Raw genomic sequence first — 19,979 nt, forward strand, 5'->3', positions numbered from 1 at the left:
TATTCAGCAGGAATGGTGAACAATTTGTCAGTATTTTTTTCTACAGAAGGCAATCGAGCACCATAAATAACAGCGCTGTAATCAAACAGTTTCTTCAGTGAGCTTCAGGAAATTACATTTTCTTACTGAACACCCCACAGAGTTGTGGATTTCTCACACACTCCCAACTTTTCAGGCTTATTGATCATTTCACACGTGACAAACAGAAGTATTTGATTGATTCTTAGTCACATGATTTGAAGGTTGCTGTAGCTTTTTGCACTTTACTATTTATTACACAAGCTGTATTTCAGGTAATAGAGACAGTGTGTGAAGGGAATGCTGTAGCTGCAGTGCAGTTGAAACAGGGAGCTGGTCACAAGTTTAGTTCATGATATAATAACGCTAAGTGATGCTTTGTACTCATTAAAAAGTCTTTGGCTTGTACTGTTTCTCTGAAGATCTGAGCGTATCAGCAATGTCTTTCAACCAGCTTCTTTTTCATTTCAGGCGCCAGGTCGACTGATAAGGGAACAACTGACACCAAACTACATGCAAATTCTGAATTAAAAGTTTTGATCACAATACATTTTATTCTGAATAAGAACAAATATTTTGGACAAAGTAAATGCTGGTTTGTTTTTTAAAGCGAGACTATGTAACTTTTGAGAAAAAGAAATGAAATATTTCTGCCACAAATGATCATTTTAATTTATAAGCACAGCTACACTCCCATGTGCAGCTGAATACACTCAGTTTAGTCCCTGCACACTCATTTGTTCTGATATGACCTGTAGCTTATGCAGGCTGCCTTAATGTTAGCTACTGCTAGCAAGTTTAAAGCCTTAATTTGACATTTTGGTAAATATGTTTTGGCGAGAATACCACTAACACTTTCATATTTGTATGCTAAATATGAAGCTACAGCCAAAGCCCGTTAACTTAGCATAGGCTGAAGCTAGCATTTCTACACACTAGCATCTTTAAAAGATCTGGTTAGGTCATAGTAACTGAACTTCCAATCCAAGCAGCTTCTTCAGTGTGAGGATAGATGGTCAGAGACCAGGTTACGTTGTTGGATGTGTAAATTGGGAGTGATCTTTCTGGGGATGGCTAAAAGAGCAGGTTGTGTCTAAGGCCTCCACCTCTTCTCGCTTCTCTCACCCCTCTCTCGAACTACTTGTCTTGTGTCCTTTGGATGAAGGTACACAGCTGATTCAGGTCCTGAGGTGTAGCCGCTGTTTAGCTTCTCCACTGTACAGCTCAGAGCGTTCTTCACTGTACACTATATTGCTCACCATGTGTTTTTTTCTGGTCTTTGGGGAGGACGAGTCTCGGTACACCACCTACCACGAGTAGGTAGTTCAGGCACAGGTCCAGGAGCAAGCAGATTTGGCCTGGGTTGAGGTTGCTTCTGGTGCTGAGGGACCTTTCTTTTTTCAGATGTTAAGACACCAGTGATAGGGATACCATGGTTTCATCAGTATCCAGTTTCAGGTCTCTGGCCTTGGTAACCAATTTTTGAATGTGGTGGTCCATGTGTCCAACTAATCAGAGAAGCTGAAAAGGATTGTTTGGAAAACACAGCATACCACTCTAAACCCACTAACACACTCAGAGACTCATCCGCCCAAAAGACCAGACTCCAAACACAACCTCTTGATACCTTTTCACTGAACGAGCCTATTGAGCTCAGGTGTGAAGTGAAACCAACCTGGTGGAGGAATTTGTGGTCTATAACTAACTCTGCTCAGACTGAAGAAGCTACGTGGATGAGTATTGAAACATTTCCATTTTCCACAAGTCCAGTTGTCATGATTCAACTTCCAGATAACTTCACCTGGATGACTGAGAATCTTCTCAGACATCCAGCATCTCGAAGGGTTTTGCAGTCTATTCTTATACAACACAGACTACCCTTTCCTCCTTTTTAATGCTAAGCTAACTTGCTCTTGTGTTGTTGATCTTCTCAGAGCCAAGAAAACAAGTAAGCAAATTCCCCCAAATTTGAAACTATTCTTATAGGCTTGACGCTGCGTGACGAGTAAGCTTTCTTACTTGTGGCTCTTCGTTGCTTTCGTGGCCTTTACACAAAGTTTTACCATATTACAGATAAACATCTTTAAAGTATCTGAGTGAAGAGAATCGTGGGAGGAGGTTAAGGCAAATTCAATGTGTGATAGTCAATGATTGTCCTATAATTACCACTTATGGCCACACAGGCCGGTGTTAGGCAAAAGTTACGTAGTCTCATGTGTTTATAGTGAATACCTTTTTACTTCCAGTGAGGTGCATGAACACACAGGCATCTCAGGACAGACAAAAGCACATCATGACTTTTAACACTCTCAATACAATTGGAAGAGTCCCAGTTTACAGTACTTTTGTCAAGTTATTTGGCATAAGGGATTTATATTGAGAAAATAATTTAAAAACAGTAGAAAAAATAGCATTTTGCCTTCTTGGGACCACAACATGGTATTTTCTTTTTCTTTTTTTTTAATTCTCCATGCATTCACAGATTCCACACAGATACATTTACTCGCTTATACTACTACCTTATTGAAACAGCTTACAAATAAAAACACTATTAAAATGGTGGCCACAAGGCTGTGCAAAAGGGAAGCCCTGCCATCTGTCTGTGTTAGCCATCTCTTGAAAGTAACAAACTACAAAATAGCACCATTATACAGTGGATAGGATTCTTAATACAGTTTTGTTATATGAAACCATCATGTACAATGAATGATAGTAATGCATAGGTTAACATAAATGGGAGTACAGTTTGATTATACACAGGCAGAGGAGGCAGAGCCAGACATGTCTTGGGCGGTTTGTGCATTAAAACTTACTGACTGTAAATCTGCATGGAGGCTTGAACACACAGCCATTACTGTCAGTCCTCATGCAAGGACTTCTTAGAACTGACTTTTCATGAAACTCGTGTATGTGTCTTGTCTGTGTGTGCTTGACCCTTGCTCACAGTTACACAACTCTCATTTACACTGGGTGCTTTGTATTTGTGTACGGTTATACATCATTATACAACATCTCGAGAGAACTTGTCGTTTTGGTGTGCAATATTTACCAAATCATTTCATTTGCATGTTTTTTCTGGTAGACTTTGCAATGGATGTTGGGGTGTTTCAATGTACTCTTATCATCACGGCAGATAATGCAGTCCAAGCGACAAGTGAAGTAGCAAAGTTCCCAGTCTTGCTAAACTAAAAATATCACCAGCCAGCATTGATCAATCATTAAACTCCCCCAACTAGGTGGCTTTTGTTATAGGCTTTATGTTGGAACTTCGGTATTAACACATATGGGAGCATTTTGCAAGCTCTTAATGAGAACAAGAAAAAGATTTTACTCTAGTTTATAGAGCACTTGCTCATTTAAAGCGACTAAACTTTTGTTACTTGCGCTTAACCTTGAACACAGGCCTCCACACAGACTCAAATGTCGATCACCGGGCAACTGGATTGTTGACAAACTTCAGATTTGGCCAGGGTGGTGACATGTGAAAAGGATGCAGACGACAAACATGTTGCTTGATTGTCATTATTTGATTTATTCCACTCACTCATGCCAAATGCACTTTGAATCCGCCAAATGATTCATTTCTGCCAACCAAACAGGCACCATGCACTGACTGACCAAAAGACTTTAATCAAATTTGCTTTTGGTAATTTGTTTCTCAGGTTTTACGCAATCTTATTTTTCTAGGACCAACTGTACTCCCCAGCTTCCTCAACATCCCCTCTAATGGTGCTTGATCTGTTGTTATACAAGTGTTTAGATTGTGGACTCAGCTCTCAGGACCTCAACACTTCCTGAGGCTTAGGAAGGATTTGGACTGGACTCAAACCTTCTAGTGACTCTATTTAGACAGAAGAACCCAGCCTTCACCCACTGAGAAGCAGGGATTTGACTTGGCCTCAAGGGAAAAATAACTACAACAATGTGTGATGAAGAACCACCTGGTCTTTACCCCTAATGCAAACCTTGTTTTACTTGTTTTCAATTATCCTCAGTAATGCATGGTCCATAAAAACAAACTCTGACCCTAAGATACTCAGATTTTGACTGGGATAGTAACTGTTAAATGTGCCCAGTGATAAAAATATCCTGTCTTGCCAAAGGAGTGAATGAATCCACTCTCTTGGAGTTAAAGGATTTACTTCCACAAAGTTCAGGGGACAGGATGCACCATTCATTCTCAGATACAGTCTGCCACTCTCTGATTGGCTGAAGCCCAGATGCATTCCCACCTTTCCTGGAACCAAGGGATGCTGCAGCTCACACATGGAGGTATGATACGCTCTTGTTTGTGTCTCAGCAGCTAAACTAGTCTGTTACATTTCATTAACAAAGTATTCCTCCCAATATGGAATGGTGCAGTGTATAAAATAATCACAAAATCCCTCATCAAACCTTTAAACACCACTTAACTCTCAGATCATTTTGAAGAGCTTTTTCAGACAACTGCTAGCATCCTCTGTTTTGTTTTACAGTGAACCATTCCACAGGGTACCAGGTAAGGCCACTCCCCTCTCTCTTCCCATGCCGCCAGGCATTTGTCCATTCTCCCCATCTCTACATTCGGTAATTTCTTCCCCCTGTGTTGCCTCGACTTGAGTTTTTCTGATGCACTTCCTGCAAAAAGAAAAGAAAGAAAAACAAACTCTTTTTTTAGACTTAAGACATTTTTGGGTCTGAAATCAGCATCTGTATAGCAGGTAACAGCTTAGGCGCAAACATTGGGGGGTCACTTTCAGTCCCTTTCAGACTGAAAGCTTCAGTTTAAGCATTTAAGTTCTTTTAACAGACAGATTTTACCAGCAATGTTCCATGTGCCATGTTTGAAAAGGGTTTCAGTCACATCTGTGATTTGAGCAGACCTTACTCTGTGTCATAATTTGAATTACTGCAGATCAGAGGTTACAGGATTCTAGCTGTTGCTTACACTGTGATCATTTACCATCATTAAATGCTAGCCAACACGAGCTAACCCTTGCTCCGGACACCATGGTGTGTCATGGTGCCCACAGTATGGGGCAACAGCTGCTGCAATAACATAACATAGAAGTGGTGCCTAGTGGGCATCAGTGCCAACATTAATACTAGGAAAACTGAAGGTTTGTTAGTTTAGCCAGGTAGCTTCCATTTTCCAAGTGAAATACAAATGCAGCAGCACCATGAGTCCTCTCAAAGCTGCAGGGTTGTAAATGAACAGATGTCTTGTTTTTTCTGGTTTGAACAGAGTTGGGGCGTCACATGCACCATTAAGTATTTACAACATATGAATGTTTCAGAATCTGGTAGAAATTGGTTGGTTGTTGCTTTTGTTTCTTCCAACGTTTAGATTAAAATAAGAATAGTGGGCAGTACTATCATTGACTAAATGGATTCAGTGGGTTCTATCACAGAAGACAGCGCCTTGATTCCTCACTGGTCCTCGCTGGTTAGCTGCTACCAAGAGAACCACCCATCCACTGGCTTGGATCCACTGGCTAGATGTTTCCACATAAAAGGTCCACCAATGGTTTTATCTTGGAATGGAAAGTTGTGCACAACAGCTCTGGTATCCCTACATTTTATATTTCCTGACACAAAAAGGGAGCAGTACTTGAAACTTAAGCTCGACTTCATGTCAAGCAGTACCAATGTTGATTGTGCACCATGATGATCTAGCAGCACATGGTGCTACGCTAAACCTGATGTGACTGGAACGCATGCTTCATCTCTGCACTTTGCATATGTTAGTTGTGATGGTGAGACGCCAGAATTTCAGCACATAATGTTCCAGAGCAGAGTGGAGGTTCTGCCTGGGGAGCGGGAGTGACACTGGGTCGACCACAAAAACCACTTAGTTCCTTCTCTAGCTAATGGTTTTCTTTTTTGAGAGAAGGGTAAAAAGCACATGGTCAAATTTTTATAGGATCACACTCTTGCAGGTTGGCAACTCGATGATGAAACAAAGTCTGTATTTAGACCTCACTGTTTCTTCATTTGGCCACGAGACATAAGAGTGAAGACTGAAATCGGACATTAAACTTTAAGCTATTGAATTTATTTGGGTTTTTCAGAGTGCAGATTGTAGGTATGATAGAGTTTACATGATGTAATAAAATAAAATGATATGGCATGCATACCTTGAAGGGTGAATGACTATGTCCAGGCAAAGGTCTCTGTGGGAGGAAAATGAAGCCACTTAACTTGGATGGATTCATTTCTCTTGCTATAAATTAAACTGGTAATAAGCCTGAACCTATTGGCCCTTTCAAGTTACAGTTTGATGAATTGCAAAATGTGCTTAATGAGAGAAGTAGTCTGATCCCCCTCTCGTGTCTGTAAGCTGATCTACAGCCATCATCTGGATAATTTAGCTTCTCCTTATCTGCAGTTTTTATGCTAAGCTAAGATAACCAGCTGCTGGCTATAATGTGATACTACACCGACACTTGGTAGAAAAACAAATAAGCAAATCTTCACAATTTCTCACATGGTATCATGTTCATACGCTGACAGAATCCTAATCTCTTGCTTCCACATTTCCTGATGAGTAAACCTTTTTTTTTTTAGAGTGTATCTGTTTGGTGCTGTGCTCACCTTCTTGTTTTTTGTCTTGTCTGGCTGCTGTGCTGTCCTACGCTCTGTGCCCTTGTCCACTTTGTGCCCTGCGGTACTAACCTTAGGTGCTCTCGGCATGTCTGTGTGGCGCTGTGCACGCACAGAGCGAGCTGGCTTGCTAGTCTTGGCAGGTGCACAGTACATCTCCAGGCGCCGCAGCTCACAGCTTTGGAAGCAGCACTCATCCACTATGCCGCGTGACCGCCGTGTATTGGGGCCGTAGCCTGTTGGCTTACCTGTTCAAAAGGAACACCAGGTGTGGTTAGGTAGCTAAAGAGACAGAATACTAAGATATTTAACAGCAATAGGTGCAGCAGACCTGCCAAGCTTTGGCTATAGAACTGTAGTAAAACCTTGAGCATAAAGAGTTGGGAGGGTGATCACCTTTACTTAAAATCTTCTTTAAAACCCAGAATACATAAGCTAAAGTGTAGAGAATGGTTTAATGTGATGCATTAACCAGCAACTCCAGCCAAACGTGCGAGCCAAGACAGAGTCACATTGGTCAAAAAAAAAATCAACAAAACAGCTTTTTCTAGTGTAGCGTAAAAACTGAGTGTGAAAATACAATAATACAACAAGATAAACAGCTAAACTGGATTAGAATCAAATGATCGCATCTTGCATTTCTGTTCATACATGGCGATCATAAAACTATAAGTGACTTAAGTATTTATCTTCAATAGATTTATAAAATCTTCTGAATCTACCTCAATGTGAACTGCATGTGAACTGTATGAGAAGGGAAAGCTCAACAGGTGCAGCAATGATTGGGTTAGGTGTTTAGTTAACAGTCAGTTCAGCTTCTATAAATCTGATCTTTTTTCTCTCCAGTGCTTGTATCAGTTAACAGAACTAATCAAACAGACTGTGGCCAGGGTCCAGAAACGATCCTTGTGCTGACAATGGCCAGGTCATGTGTCTGATTTCTCTGATATATGAGCAGCCTTAATGATGTGGATTTCTTTCGTCTAAAATTTACATTGCATCATGTTGCGCACTGTGGAGCCCCTTTTTGGCAGCTGGTTCCCTGTAAAACTGGGGTCACAGTCACTCAAACGTTGAGAATATCACGTCGTCGTTTTCCTTCTACATAGAGGCCTGTTCAACGGGGCCAAACTACAAGCCTTCTGGGCTCAATCAACCTGCAGAAACAGTCAGATAGACTTTGAGACCGCACCCCCATTGGCTGTGCCCCATTGTTCATTCACATTTTCATTTGGCAAAAGCGTGTGCACCCTGAAGGACCACTCAGAACATGGTACTTTGGTACCTTTTATGCCAAAAAATTACCTTGAGGTAAATAGAAAAAGTCAAGGTAGGTATTTAAAAATCGACACTCGGCATTTGGACTGAATGACCACATCAAGTTACCATGATGCCAATAGTTACTTCCTTTTCCAGCTCTCTTACGCCCCCAAAACCCACCCATGTTTGGTGGCTCTCTCCAAATACTCTCCATTTACAATTCCCTGCTCACCTTGAGCAATATAGCCCTGATGGACTTTTCCCTGTTACCAAATGAAATAATAATAATTTAATATGGCATTTACAAGGAGGAAATGCCTTTCCCTCTCAGAGTTAATAGCTCTTGGCTCAGAAGTCTGCCAGTGCTGACAAAGTGCATTAACTTCTGCTCTATGTCTGCCTTGTCCTGACAATGTTGTTTTGGACAGAGAGCAGTTTTCATTCAGAAACAGAAACATCTTTCTCCCCAAAGTCGAACTCCCAGATACAGAGCAGAGGCGAAGCTGATGAAGGTGTGAATGAGAGAGACGAAATGCGGGACAATAGAGACTCTTTCATGTTGCACATCAGGTAGAGTGATGCTAAAAATACACCGTGCACCTGCATTATTTAGGCAACAGAGGAACTGGATTTACCCAGTTCTCACACTCCTAAAATCATTGGAGAAATATCTAGACAGCTGTGTTTTAATTCATTTCAAATGGTAATTTATTGACAGGTACACTTTTTATAGCCAGGTATTCCACTGTTTTTCTTGGTAAGTGACTTCAGTACTTTTAGTATCGTCTGTACAATCTGTTATTTCTCCCTTGCGGTGTGTATCACTGGGATCAACTTTGGCCGTTATATTAGCACCTGATGTCAAAAAATTTAGAAAGAGAGAAAAACGACGTTGGGGCCTGGCTGACGATTATATAATGGCTCCTGAAAGCCAAAAGAAGGGCCGTGCCTTGTTGCCTGGCCTGTTTTCCCAATCCCTCCCAACAAAGGCTTACAAATTAACATCCGCTATTATTCCGAAAATAGCATGCAACCCTGCTGCACAAACAGCTGGAAGGGAGAGAAAAATCAGCTGGCACCGTTTGTAACATTTAGAATAATCAGCTCGGGCAGGTTGGGGGAAAAACACGCATAAAATAATCAGGTCTAAAAGCTTTGGAAGGTTTTAAATGCTTCAGTTCCACGGATAAATGCTGTAATCCCTCATAACCAAATAGTTGTTTTCTCTGACTGTTGTTAAACAAACTAAGGGTAAACAACCTTTTCTGATGGTGCTTCCCACCTCACGGCTCATGCTGTTTCAAACTGAAAGGTTTCAGATGCGACTGGAAAGTGTGTTGTTATATCCTCTGTATACTCAACACAATACGTGAGTTTGAGGATGTACTACTGACCATAATTTAGTTGGGTTCTAACAGGTTTGTATCTTACTTACAAGATTTTTCAAATGAAAGTTGGTGTGGTTGAAAGTTAACAAATCCCCCCGATTCAAGTCTTTGCAGGATCCTCTGATGCATGTCGTGCCCCCTCTACCTGTTTCCTCTGTCTGCATTTTCACTGTTAATTACAAATGAAAAGCTTTACTAAGAGCAAATAGCTGTTGAGCTAACCCAGGTACAGCTACGTCTATGTGATTTCTGTTTGAAACATACTTTGCTAAACCTGCTTATGCTATTACAAAGCTTTGGGAACAGTAGTATTTTCAGAAATGCATTGGCAAACATGCAGTTTTTGAGAGTAAACTTTAAGACTTTATGAAATGACAAGCTGTGCACTTCTCTTTAACTTGGTTAGTCCTCATCCTTTAGTTCTCAACTTTTTCTCTTGCAAAACCCCAAACTTCTGCTTGAAAACATTATTGTTCGTAGTCGCCCCCTGTGGCCATGCTATTAACTGCCTCACCTTCGTTAAGGGTTGTGAACAGGTGTGTGTTTTTTCCACAGTGCTACTAGTTTTGTTTGTCTGAACTCAACTTGAATTAGGAACGTTCTAAAGAGTTGTTCATATTTTGGCATATTTTTGTTTTTGTACCACTCATTTAGATGAATCTGAATCTGACTGCAGCTGCCATCCTCCAAGAAAGAGGCTGCACAGTTTTTCAGAACCACCTCCTAAGTGTTGGATTCTATAAAGAGTATTCCTTTGGAGTGAAGTACCATATATATATATCAGCCTGTCAACAGCATGCAGTAGCATCAATTATCTTCAACCTGTCAGAATTAAGTTCTTGGTTGTTACATCCGATGTCACCGCATTGCTCCATCTAACATATTTGGTTTGGAGTTTACAGACTCAGCACACATAGTGTTCATTCCTCTAAGGAGCGACACTGGAGAGAAATGGCTGATTTCCCCCATTCCAAAGTGGTACAGAAAGCATCTGAGTTTTACAGCTTGGTCATGGTCAATAAAAAACCAGTGGATTCTTGGCGCTGGTGCACTGCTCTTCCTGCAAAGTGTGAGGGAGTTTACGGCTGGGCAGGGACTATAAGAGCTGCTAAAGTACTGGAAACTACCTCTTTATCACTGGTACCACAAAGAGTTTATGGCATGAGTGAAGTATTCTTCACATTACGGTGCTGTGACACTAAAATTATATCCAAATGCACTGCCACTAGTATTAAAAGTGTTGTTCACGGCATTATCAATTTAGATCACATGGCTTTATTGAGGGTTTTTTGGCCACAATGTAGGAAATGCCTTGGAAACATGATTTACATATAAAAAAGAGTAGATCCCATGGCTAGCAATGAGGCTAATTTTGAAAACTGAGGGACAGATAAGTGCTGTATGTGTGGATTTCTTTACTTTTGCTGGTTCTTAAATTAAGCGAGTAGGATTATAAATAAAGCAAGTCCTCCAACTCAAACGCTCATGCAGGTTGTTTAACGGCACCAATGGCGGCTGGTAAAACACTTGTTTTCGCCAGTCAATTACACCTGGGTTAGGTGTAGGGACTAAATAAACATGGTTAGAATCAGTAAAATGAAAGTTTGACAAATAGTATGAACAATTTCAAAGGTAAAGTACTGTACCAGTGTCTCAACTTCACCTAACGTACAGATCTAAATCTGCAGGATGCCTGCGTGTTCTTTCATGAGATGCCTCTTTGTTCTGCTGAGCAGTCATTTGCAGACTGTTCAGAGATTTTTAGTCCAGGTCTTAATGGGAAAACGACACCTTTTCACAGTGATGGAGAAGACACAGGAGGTCTTTCTTTGGTCCACTGTAAAACTAGGGAGGGAGGGGAGGTGTCCTGATCATCCTGTAATCCACATAATCCCCTGCTGCTGAGGGACATGGCTTACCTCTTTGTGTTTGAGTGCTTGCATGCGTGCGTGCATGTATGTGACATGCTGTTTACACATTCTACCTCTCTGCAGCTCCGGTAGCTGCAGAGAGGTAGAAAGAGGAACAAAACTAGGCAGACTTCGAAAAGAAAGGCTACTTAAGGCCTCTCCTCTCTCTTCTTCCCTGAATTCCTATGACATTAATAAAAGCAAAAAATTACCACATGCTTTTTTCATGAACCTGTCCAAAACTGATGGATTGCTCCATCTTTGTTGTAATTCCTGTTAGTTTGGGCAACATGAGTAAGATTCTATATTTCATGATCACTCTAGAATGAGCGTCAATATTTCAGCATGAACTAAAAGTGACTTAGTACAAGGAGCTACTTAGCACTTACACTTCAGCAAAATAAACTCCCATGACAGATATGCTTCATGGAATGAACATCCCAGTGAAATCATCCCACAGTTCTGACTGCTAAAGCATTACAAACACAACTGAGGATTTCTAGGTCAGGCTAATAATTGGAAAAACTGACTAGCGTTGTGTAGCTGTTTCTGAAACCGCAGCTTGTTTCATTACATTAAAAAATTCCACCAACTAGTATTTAGCATTTCTGTCAGGGTTGGAAATCTGTACTCTTAAAATGCCCTTGTGCTACTTCACTGGCTACATGTGTAAGGTGGATTGGCAAAAGTACTCGCTGCACAGAAAAGCCCACTGTCACTGCAACACTGTCTCTGGACACATTATCAGTCAGAAGGCTGCCAGACTTGAGGGGAAGAGTTCAGGGAAACAAGCCTCCTTTGGCCAAGGTACTACACTGCAGACGACAGAACCTAAATGGATTCTCCAGATATGTTAAGCAAACAGCCACTGGTACATGTGGCAACTGAATGAGAGGAGAAAAGGAATAACAAAGAGAATATGAAAGCGAGAGCAAGTAAGAACGAGAGTGGAATATTTTCCGAGGCGCAGCACCCTGCTGCTCAAACCTCTTTCTCTCTTCAGATAAAGGATGGAGTGTTCGTGAAATTCTCCCCTTTTTCAACACAGGAAATGTGGCATTAATAGATGGTCGCTCTGCAGTTCAGTGACGGCTCAGTGTATGGTAATGCAGGAAAGACAAATACAATTTGGAACAGACCACAAAAAGGTCTGTTCCTGCTTAAGAAGCATATACTGTATGAGGATTCATGAGTTACATTGGCCTCCATTCAACGGCTTCTCGTGAGGTATATTATGGACAGTAGTGCTGAACTTCTGTAGCTCATGAGAAGATTTATAAAACTGTTGTGAAACTCCTGCTATCATTTTCCAACACTTTGTCACATTCTCACATCATCAAATCTCTGGACACCATCATAACTGATCAAACTCTAAAACATTTCATCAACTTTTAGCTACAGGTGCAGATGTTTTTTGGGACCAATGTCAAACCTGGTAAATTTTTTAATTCAACCTTTACCAAGGTATGCAAGTTAAAAGATATTGATTTGACTGCACACTGAAGATGGAGTTGTCTACCCAGAATCCAAAACAATGGCTGATGCTTATGGGTGAGTTAAAAAAAAAAATAAAAAATTCAAGACCTGCATTTACTTAAATGCAATTTATCTTCCACTGTCTCTTAGCGTAAATTAAGAGAACATGGTCATTTATACAAGAGAAGTGCTGCAGCAGAGACAATCCATAGACCAAAACATCTTAACTGGCAGAAAGCTGTCAAAGCTGTCATGACCACTTCACAGAACGTCTGTGTTGCCAGCAGCATCTGGACGAACGAGGCTCGCAGCTTTGCAGCCGTTTGGTGGCTCTCCAACAGCTCTCTGGCAAACACCGCACAAAGGGCCTAATGCAGAGAACGATGTTGACTGGTTCTGGAAAAGCTGCATGCAGAGAGGGGAGGAACAGACCAGGGAGGTGGTGGGGAGCAGCTGCAAGGTGCACGATGACCTTACTGCCGGACAGAATGTTGAAACTGGATGATGCAGCAAACATCTACGGTAAATATGTTACAACATTTTCTGAGCTTTCACTGCCAACAGAAGTAAATGTATTAACCTTAACCATTAATGGTGAGGGGGTTAGCGTTTGATGAAATATTGGTGTATGACTGGATCCATTCCTGACGTCTTCACCATTATTTTCCATCTTACATATAATTTAGACTTTTTTCTTCATGGGTACGAACAGTCAACATTGGACATCTTGATCTAAAGTCATCCTGACTGGATGGATCGGGAGGTGAAGTGGAACGACAATCCTACCTAATGTGCCATAATAGCACATACGTAGAATATGTATCTGATCTGGTCTATGAATGCCTCAATATCCTCCAGGAAGAGCTGGAAAATGTGGCTAGAGAGACTGGATGAGTGACAAACAAGCGATAAATGATCAGCTCAGTACTTTATTGTCCACAAACCTCCACAGGCAATAATGTTGTAAAGTGTTTGGAAACTTTATCTTTAAAACACAAAGTTTAGTTACAGAAATGTAAAAAGAGTTACTGCCCGTGTCCAGCAGGTGACTATAACCATGTTTATTATGCCAATGGTCCAGTACTTTGGCTTCTATCAAGGTGCTATTTCAGGACACACCTGTTGCCATAGGGGCGCTATTTCCCCATATATCAGAATACCAAGAGATACATGCCACCTGCCATTGGTTGGCCCTTGAGGTCATATGAGAGTATAGCATATTAATATTTATGTTCTGCTGTCCAGTTCTTAGTCCATGCCCATGCCAGCATTATGGCTCTTTGGTGGAGACTGAAATACTGAATTTGTACTGTACTGTTGGATGGATCACCAGGACATTTCATACAGATGTGTATGTTCTCCAGAGACTGAATCCTAATTACTTTGTTAATTGGATCTCCAGACTTTTTATCTAGCGCCAACATAAGATTTTGTATTGAAATATCTGGCGTTTGTCCCTCCCAGGATGTAACAACATTGGTCACTCCTTAAATGTTTAGTACTTGTGCTTAAAGTACAACTGTACTAAGGCTGGGATTCAAAGACTGGCACCTTCCAGCCTCAAATCCTCCATCAGTAACCACGTTATTGAGAAGATTTATCTTCACATTATTCCAAGTTCAGGTTGAGGCAAAAGCAATCAATTACTGGAAAAGATGGCAACTGCAAATGCATTATGTTCTGTATGCTGCTGAGTTCCCTCAGAAATCTTCTTCCCTTCTTTTTGAAACTGGCAGCTGACAAAGTCGACCACATGTGGAAAATCTTTCATAACCTTGGTCCTGAACCAAACCATTAACAATGGATTGTTGTGTCAAAACTGCACAGGAGTCGGATGGACAATCAATTATTATAAAAATAAAACCGACTCACGATGCTCTTTGAGGTGCAAATTGGCTGAACCGATAGATGTCAGCCAAAGAAATGTGAATAATTAGGTTGTAAACTGTAGAGTTTGAGCCAGCTGCTTATGCACTGCTCGTCTTTGATAGAGCGACCAGGGTACGTGTCTTGAGAAACACTGGCTGCCGTTGGAACATTGCACCTAACCTTGGTAGCACCATATATCCTGTGGTGTTCCTGGCTGGTTTGGACAGTTAATGGAAAAATCTGAGATTTAAATTGAAATGGATGGAAATGGATTCTTTGTGGATTCATTTTATTTTTTGTAGCTTTCCATTCTCTGTAGGAAAGAGGAAAATAATTACTGCCATGTTTACTTTCTACCCATTCTTTTTCTTATAGGTAATGAGCCAAATTCCTCTTTAAGTCCTTCTCTCATGGGCACAACAGAGATTCACTTCATCAGCTACGTGGCTTCTTATCATTCTTCTACATTTCTAGGTTTCTTGTTCCAAATCTTCGGGTTCAGTCTATATTTAATATATTTAATTTGAGCATTGAAACAAAGAAATGAATGTATATTTAAGTAGAGGATGTAACAGTGGAATAGGAATGAATGGAGGAAGAAGGAGAAGTGAAGCAGGGAAAGTCAAGACAAGATGTCAAACTGGCTGCTTTTTTATTTATGAGCCTGCTGGAGGTGGAGAGCACTGGGACAGATACAGCCAACCTTTATGAATAAATAAATAGGTGCACTTACTGAAATAAAAGCCTCTGTCTCCACACACAAACTGCAGCGTGTCGACCAGCTCCGCCCCACACAGGGTCTCTGGGGGGATCTGCCCTGTTGCTGTCGGAGTCAGGATGAGGACGCACAGCAGTAGCGAGAGGGTGTGGCTACAGGAGATACAGCACATGACACTCTGCGCACAGAGAGAGGGACAGCTTTAGCATTTCACTGCTCATACAAGCAGAGCATCACCACAAAGATGTTCATGTTATCACTAACTGCTTTTCTTAATACACTGCTGGCTGTGGAGCAAACCGGCATCAGTAGTCGGAGTGTTGCACATTTTCCTACATAAAATTGAAACCAGTGAGCTTAAGGCTTTTCCTTCTGCTATAAAAGGGGAAAAAGAAATACAAGTGGTGGTGGCCACAGCTGGTAACTTTACAGGGTTTTGGAAATGTGGAGGAAGATGACTTAAACCCAAACTCTCACTTGATGCCAAAGTGAAACAGTCAAACGGGAGGCTGAGCAGCTCTGATGCTGCAGAGAGCCTGTGCGCAACCGAGCAGAGCGCGTCCAAATTGGAAAGAGACTCTGTGAGTGTCCTAATGAGTGAACCACAGTTCATCTGAGACATTTAAAACTCTCATTAACAACCAGCTGTTAGTGAGGATACAACATCTTCACTGTGCGGAAACCAACTGTCAGCTCATGGTTACGCACAGAACTAAAAGTGAATCAAAGTGATGCAAAATCTTAAAAGCTGAGTAAAAGACGCAAAAAGCACCAGAGAGCTTCCCGGTCCAGACTGTGAGACCAAAAACTGCTCTCCCGCCAAACCCAGCGGAGGAAGCTGAGTGGGCCAAACATACATAATAAAGAGAATAAACACGGGACATCATCCATCCACATCCCAGCCCCGACCGTCCGGTCCCAGCGCCCAGAAGTATGTTAAGTCATGTTAAGCTCAGCTCTCTCTTCACCGCCAGGTTAAATATTAAGCACTTAATATTGCAGACTCAGCAGGAATTAGTTCTAAAGTTGCGGAGCTGCGTTAGTTTCTGGAGGAAAAGAGCGCAGAGCGCACAGAGCTGCTGGGGATGACAATCCGTGTCCGAGCAGTGAAAGTCATGCACGAACGGAAAAAGTCAATTAAAGCAGAGGGAACATGATCGAATTATGTTCAGAGAAAACACCAAAACATGCAACAACTGCTCAAAAAGGATCAAATGTGAATAAATTCCTCATTTGTATGAATTAAAAAACTCGAAATAAATAAGCGGTTAAAAATCTCTGGTTCTGTTTCAGTCTAAACTAAAAAGGATGCTCTGTGCAAATAGTGAGCAAGTGAACAACCAAGGTGTTGGTTATGTATAAAGTCAAAGGAAAGCAGGTAAGTTACCTTGAAGACATCACATAAATGCCACTGAGAGGAGAGAGCGCTAGACATCCCCACGGGTCTCCGCAAGACAAAGCCCGGCGAAAAGGAACTTGTTTGAAGTCATTAAAAAACGGGGAGAAAGAGGATGAGATGCGGGCAATGTCACATCTCAATATTCCGACTTTGTTCCATTGCGCAGGCTCGTTTTGGAGAAGTGAGATTTAGCGAACAGGAGACGGATTTAGAGAGAAAATCCCTCACATTTATCTACATTACACAGACATTTTCAACAGGAAACAGCTGGGGCAGCATTTGCCTCCTACTCGTCCTAAGTTATTCATTAAGGATTTTGGGCACATATTCAAATAACGTCATTTCTCTTTTTTCTCAGAACGGGATTGAATTTTGATCTCTCTAAGACTTGGTTAGTAGTTCAGATCAAGATAGAAAAAGCAGCAGCTCCCTCACACAGAACACACTCTTTTCTACCCTCAAAGCTCATGAAGGACAAGTTAAAGTTAGGATATGACTGCTGGTTATTGTGCGTAATTTGGCACCGCGTAATTCAGCAGCCACTATTCAAAGTCTGATCGGATTAAGGCTAAAATAAATCATTAAAAAAGACTTTTCCACTTAGTCAACACTGTAGGGCTAAGATGAATACCTAATAAAAACCCTAATAAAAAGTTCCGTACACGTGAATTGAAGAGAATATGGAAAAATACTACAGATCAAATTTGAGCCAGAGATAACCAGAAACACATTGCAAGTCCTGGTCCCTCTAAACTGTTTGCCTCTGTGCAAGATTTGCTGCTTTTCTGCACATTGTCACTGTAATTTCTTGTAATAAATCACCCACTGCTCTGGTTTTCTCTGCTGATTTTCAGTCAGTTCAACCAGGTTTGTCTTCAAACCACATCTGATGCTTCTGTGAACTGTGTGAGTTATGTTAAAAGAATGGGAAAACTAAAACCTTATGGCAAAGAAGACAGTTATGTCACATTTCAGCCCCCACTTTGGAGCAAACTCCATGTCTGGAGGCTTTAGTGGTGCCCTGACAAACACTTGATGGCATCATGTTAAAATAAGGACCCAGTGCTCGGGCTTCACATGAGGCAAGAGCTTAAAGAGACTTGTTTTCAGCAGGGAAAGGATATCAACACTGATCCAGTCTCCAAACATGCGATCAGGGCTGTGACCCAATCATAAAACAGGACACCAGCACGTATCCCAGCATGCTTGGCCAATGTGTGCAAAGTGCATCACAAGCAAGGTTGGATCCAAAAGGGACAGAGGCTAAAGACACGCAACAGTTAGGTTTGTTGAGGCAAAGTGGGTCAAAACACGTACACGACCAAATGTGTCCAGAATAACAGAAGCAGCACTCAAGGTGCAGAGAAGCTCAGTTTGTTCACTTCACTGAAATCAGTGGTTCCAACATCAGGATTGAAGCTCATCAGCAGAAAAACAGTCACAGAAAAATCTGCTTGTTTTCTGTCAAGTTCCTTTTTTGGAAAATACTGCTTATTAAAGAGGGAAAAGGTGATTCTGGATCAAATTCCCATGAGTAAAAAGCCAAAAACATGATTTATTTATTTGTTCCACACAAAGTTGTTTATTTCTGATGCAACCTGTGATTATGAGGGTTCACTTTAAAGGTGTCGAGTTTAGTGAAGTTGAGTTCTTGCAACGTGCACGTACACGTGCACATCAGAAGATGAAATAACCAGGTTTTAAAGAGTTTTTTCAAGATGCTGCATTGGTTGACATTAAACAGTGCAAATCCATAACTGCCCATCAGTTTTTTGTAGCCACGCCCACTGAGCATCACGCTGGGTCTATTTCGGCCCACAAGAAGACTTCCACAAACTGTCCAACCAGAACAGAGTAGGATGGGAAATGGGGGCCTTAAAGACACCTCAGGTCAAAATAGTATTTTTAGAATCAACGTCAAAGCAGCTGCTGCATAAAGAGGCTTTATGACACGTTTTTACACTTTACAACAATCATCCCTCGTCTCCTACAGAGATTTATTTCGTTTGCTAAAGTTTTTAAGCTTCATATTTACCGACACAATCATGTTAATTATCTGAGTCGGACGTGTTGATTCTTCCTCTCAGGACTCAGTAAGTGGCGCACACACACACACACACACACACACACACACACAGAAGCAGATCCGTTTGCCTGGTGGATTGCGCTGCAGTCACAAGCTGCTGATACAATGTGGAATATAATGATGATGATGCTCCTCTGAGTCGAGGGACAAAGCAGCTTTCAGACCAGAGCGTGACCTTGTTAACATCAGATCAGGGACACGGTGGGTTAATGATGCTCATGAGCTTCATCTCTGTAGCTGATATGTCATCGTTCTTCGCCTCTTGACATAAAAAAACCCACAATGTAGCGTGTAAATGCTTCATCACAGATTTTCCTGTTATCACTGTAGCTGTGGTCTGGCAGTATCCACGATGGGTTTGTGCAGTTCATTTGCTGATGCAGTAGTAGGAAGACGAAGGGGGGGGGGGGGGCTGACCTTCCCTTGTTCTCTTCGCTGTCTCCAATGCCCAGTGCTCTGAACTGTCTTGGTGCCAGGTTTCTTTCTCTCCCTCCCTCTCTCTGCTTTTCTCTTTGGTTGCACGACTTGAGCCCACCACTACCACCACCCCTTTCTCAACCCCACTTCCCCCCAAATCCCCCCAACAGCTTTGTTTAAGGAGACGTCCGCCCCAGTGAACTCACTGACCAGGGAAAGACTTGTTTTCATTCTCCTCTGGAGTAAGAAGGAGAAAGTGTTCACTGTAAAAAATGTCCATCTTTGCAAGTGATTTGGACCCAGAGTAAGTACCAGAATCGAATTTTCTCTCTGGAGGACGAGTTTCAAACTGATGCCATCAGAGTAGCTTCGAATATTTACAATGCATTCCCACTTTTAAAGGATTCTTTCTTACATTTCGTTCACTTCTGCTGATATTAAGGAGGTAATCTCCCTCGTTTGAAGCGAGTTAGTCACAGAAAACACTCACACATTTGGCAGTGAGTAATTATATCACCTCATTTGGAATGAAAAGCAGCAAAGACAGACATTTTTTGCAGTGTTAACAGCATCCCGTCTGGTGTCTCCTGCCAAACAAATGTCCAAGTCACAGGGATACACAGATACAGACAGCAGTGTAGAATGCAAATGAATGCGAGTGGATGAAAGTGAGAGGACGGGGGAAGAATTAAAGTGAATGAAAAACAAGCTAAAGCCTTCGGGTCTGCAAAAACCTGTGTGAACACCACAGCAGCGAGGGAGGATAGAGGGCTGTGTGAGGGGATTTCAGGGCTGGTACCCAAGATGGGAGGGAATGTGTGAGGCTGGGGATATGTCTGGGCGCACACACACACAC

General features: G+C 41.7%; 1 protein-coding gene across 3 annotated transcripts; it reads right to left on the reverse strand.

Annotated features, from left to right (window-relative positions):
- Nucleotides 1-1,921: 1,921 nt before the first annotated feature.
- igf1 (insulin-like growth factor 1) lies at nucleotides 1,922-16,898 on the reverse strand. 3 transcript variants are annotated; one of them, XM_026362869.1, is made up of 5 exons: nucleotides 16,609-16,898; nucleotides 15,237-15,399; nucleotides 6,592-6,848; nucleotides 6,135-6,170; nucleotides 1,922-4,635 (listed from the first exon to the last, which is right to left on the reverse strand). In XM_026362869.1, the coding sequence occupies exons 1-5, from the start codon at nucleotides 16,654-16,656 to the stop codon at nucleotides 4,576-4,578; spliced, it is 564 nt and encodes a 187-aa protein (XP_026218654.1). In that variant the 5' UTR covers nucleotides 16,657-16,898; the 3' UTR covers nucleotides 1,922-4,575. The 3 variants fall into 3 exon arrangements, with proteins under 3 accessions (XP_026218654.1, XP_026218656.1, XP_026218655.1); XM_026362871.1 differs by lacking the exon at nucleotides 6,135-6,170 and having other exon boundaries at nucleotides 6,673-6,848; XM_026362870.1 differs by lacking the exon at nucleotides 6,135-6,170.
- Nucleotides 16,899-19,979: the final 3,081 nt, after the last annotated feature.

This window comes from Anabas testudineus, chromosome 23, assembly GCF_900324465.2.
Source record: "Anabas testudineus chromosome 23, fAnaTes1.2, whole genome shotgun sequence".
NCBI classification, from domain to species: Eukaryota; Metazoa; Chordata; class Actinopteri; order Anabantiformes; family Anabantidae; genus Anabas; species Anabas testudineus.

What these genes read in the sequence shown, in the direction of transcription:
- igf1 (XM_026362869.1), bottom strand. Translation starts at nt 16,656, where the DNA reads ATGTCTAGCGCTCTCTCCTCTCAGTGGCATTTATGTGATGTCTTCAAG. An exon ending in AGACAGAGGCTTTTATTTCA is followed by an intron (nt 6,849 to 15,236) that starts GTAAGTGCACCT and finishes CCTTTTGAACAG; the next exon opens with GTAAGCCAACAGGCTACGGC. An exon ending in ACAAGACAAAAAACAAGAAG is followed by an intron (nt 6,171 to 6,591) that starts GTGAGCACAGCA and finishes TTCCTCCCACAG; the next exon opens with AGACCTTTGCCTGGACATAG.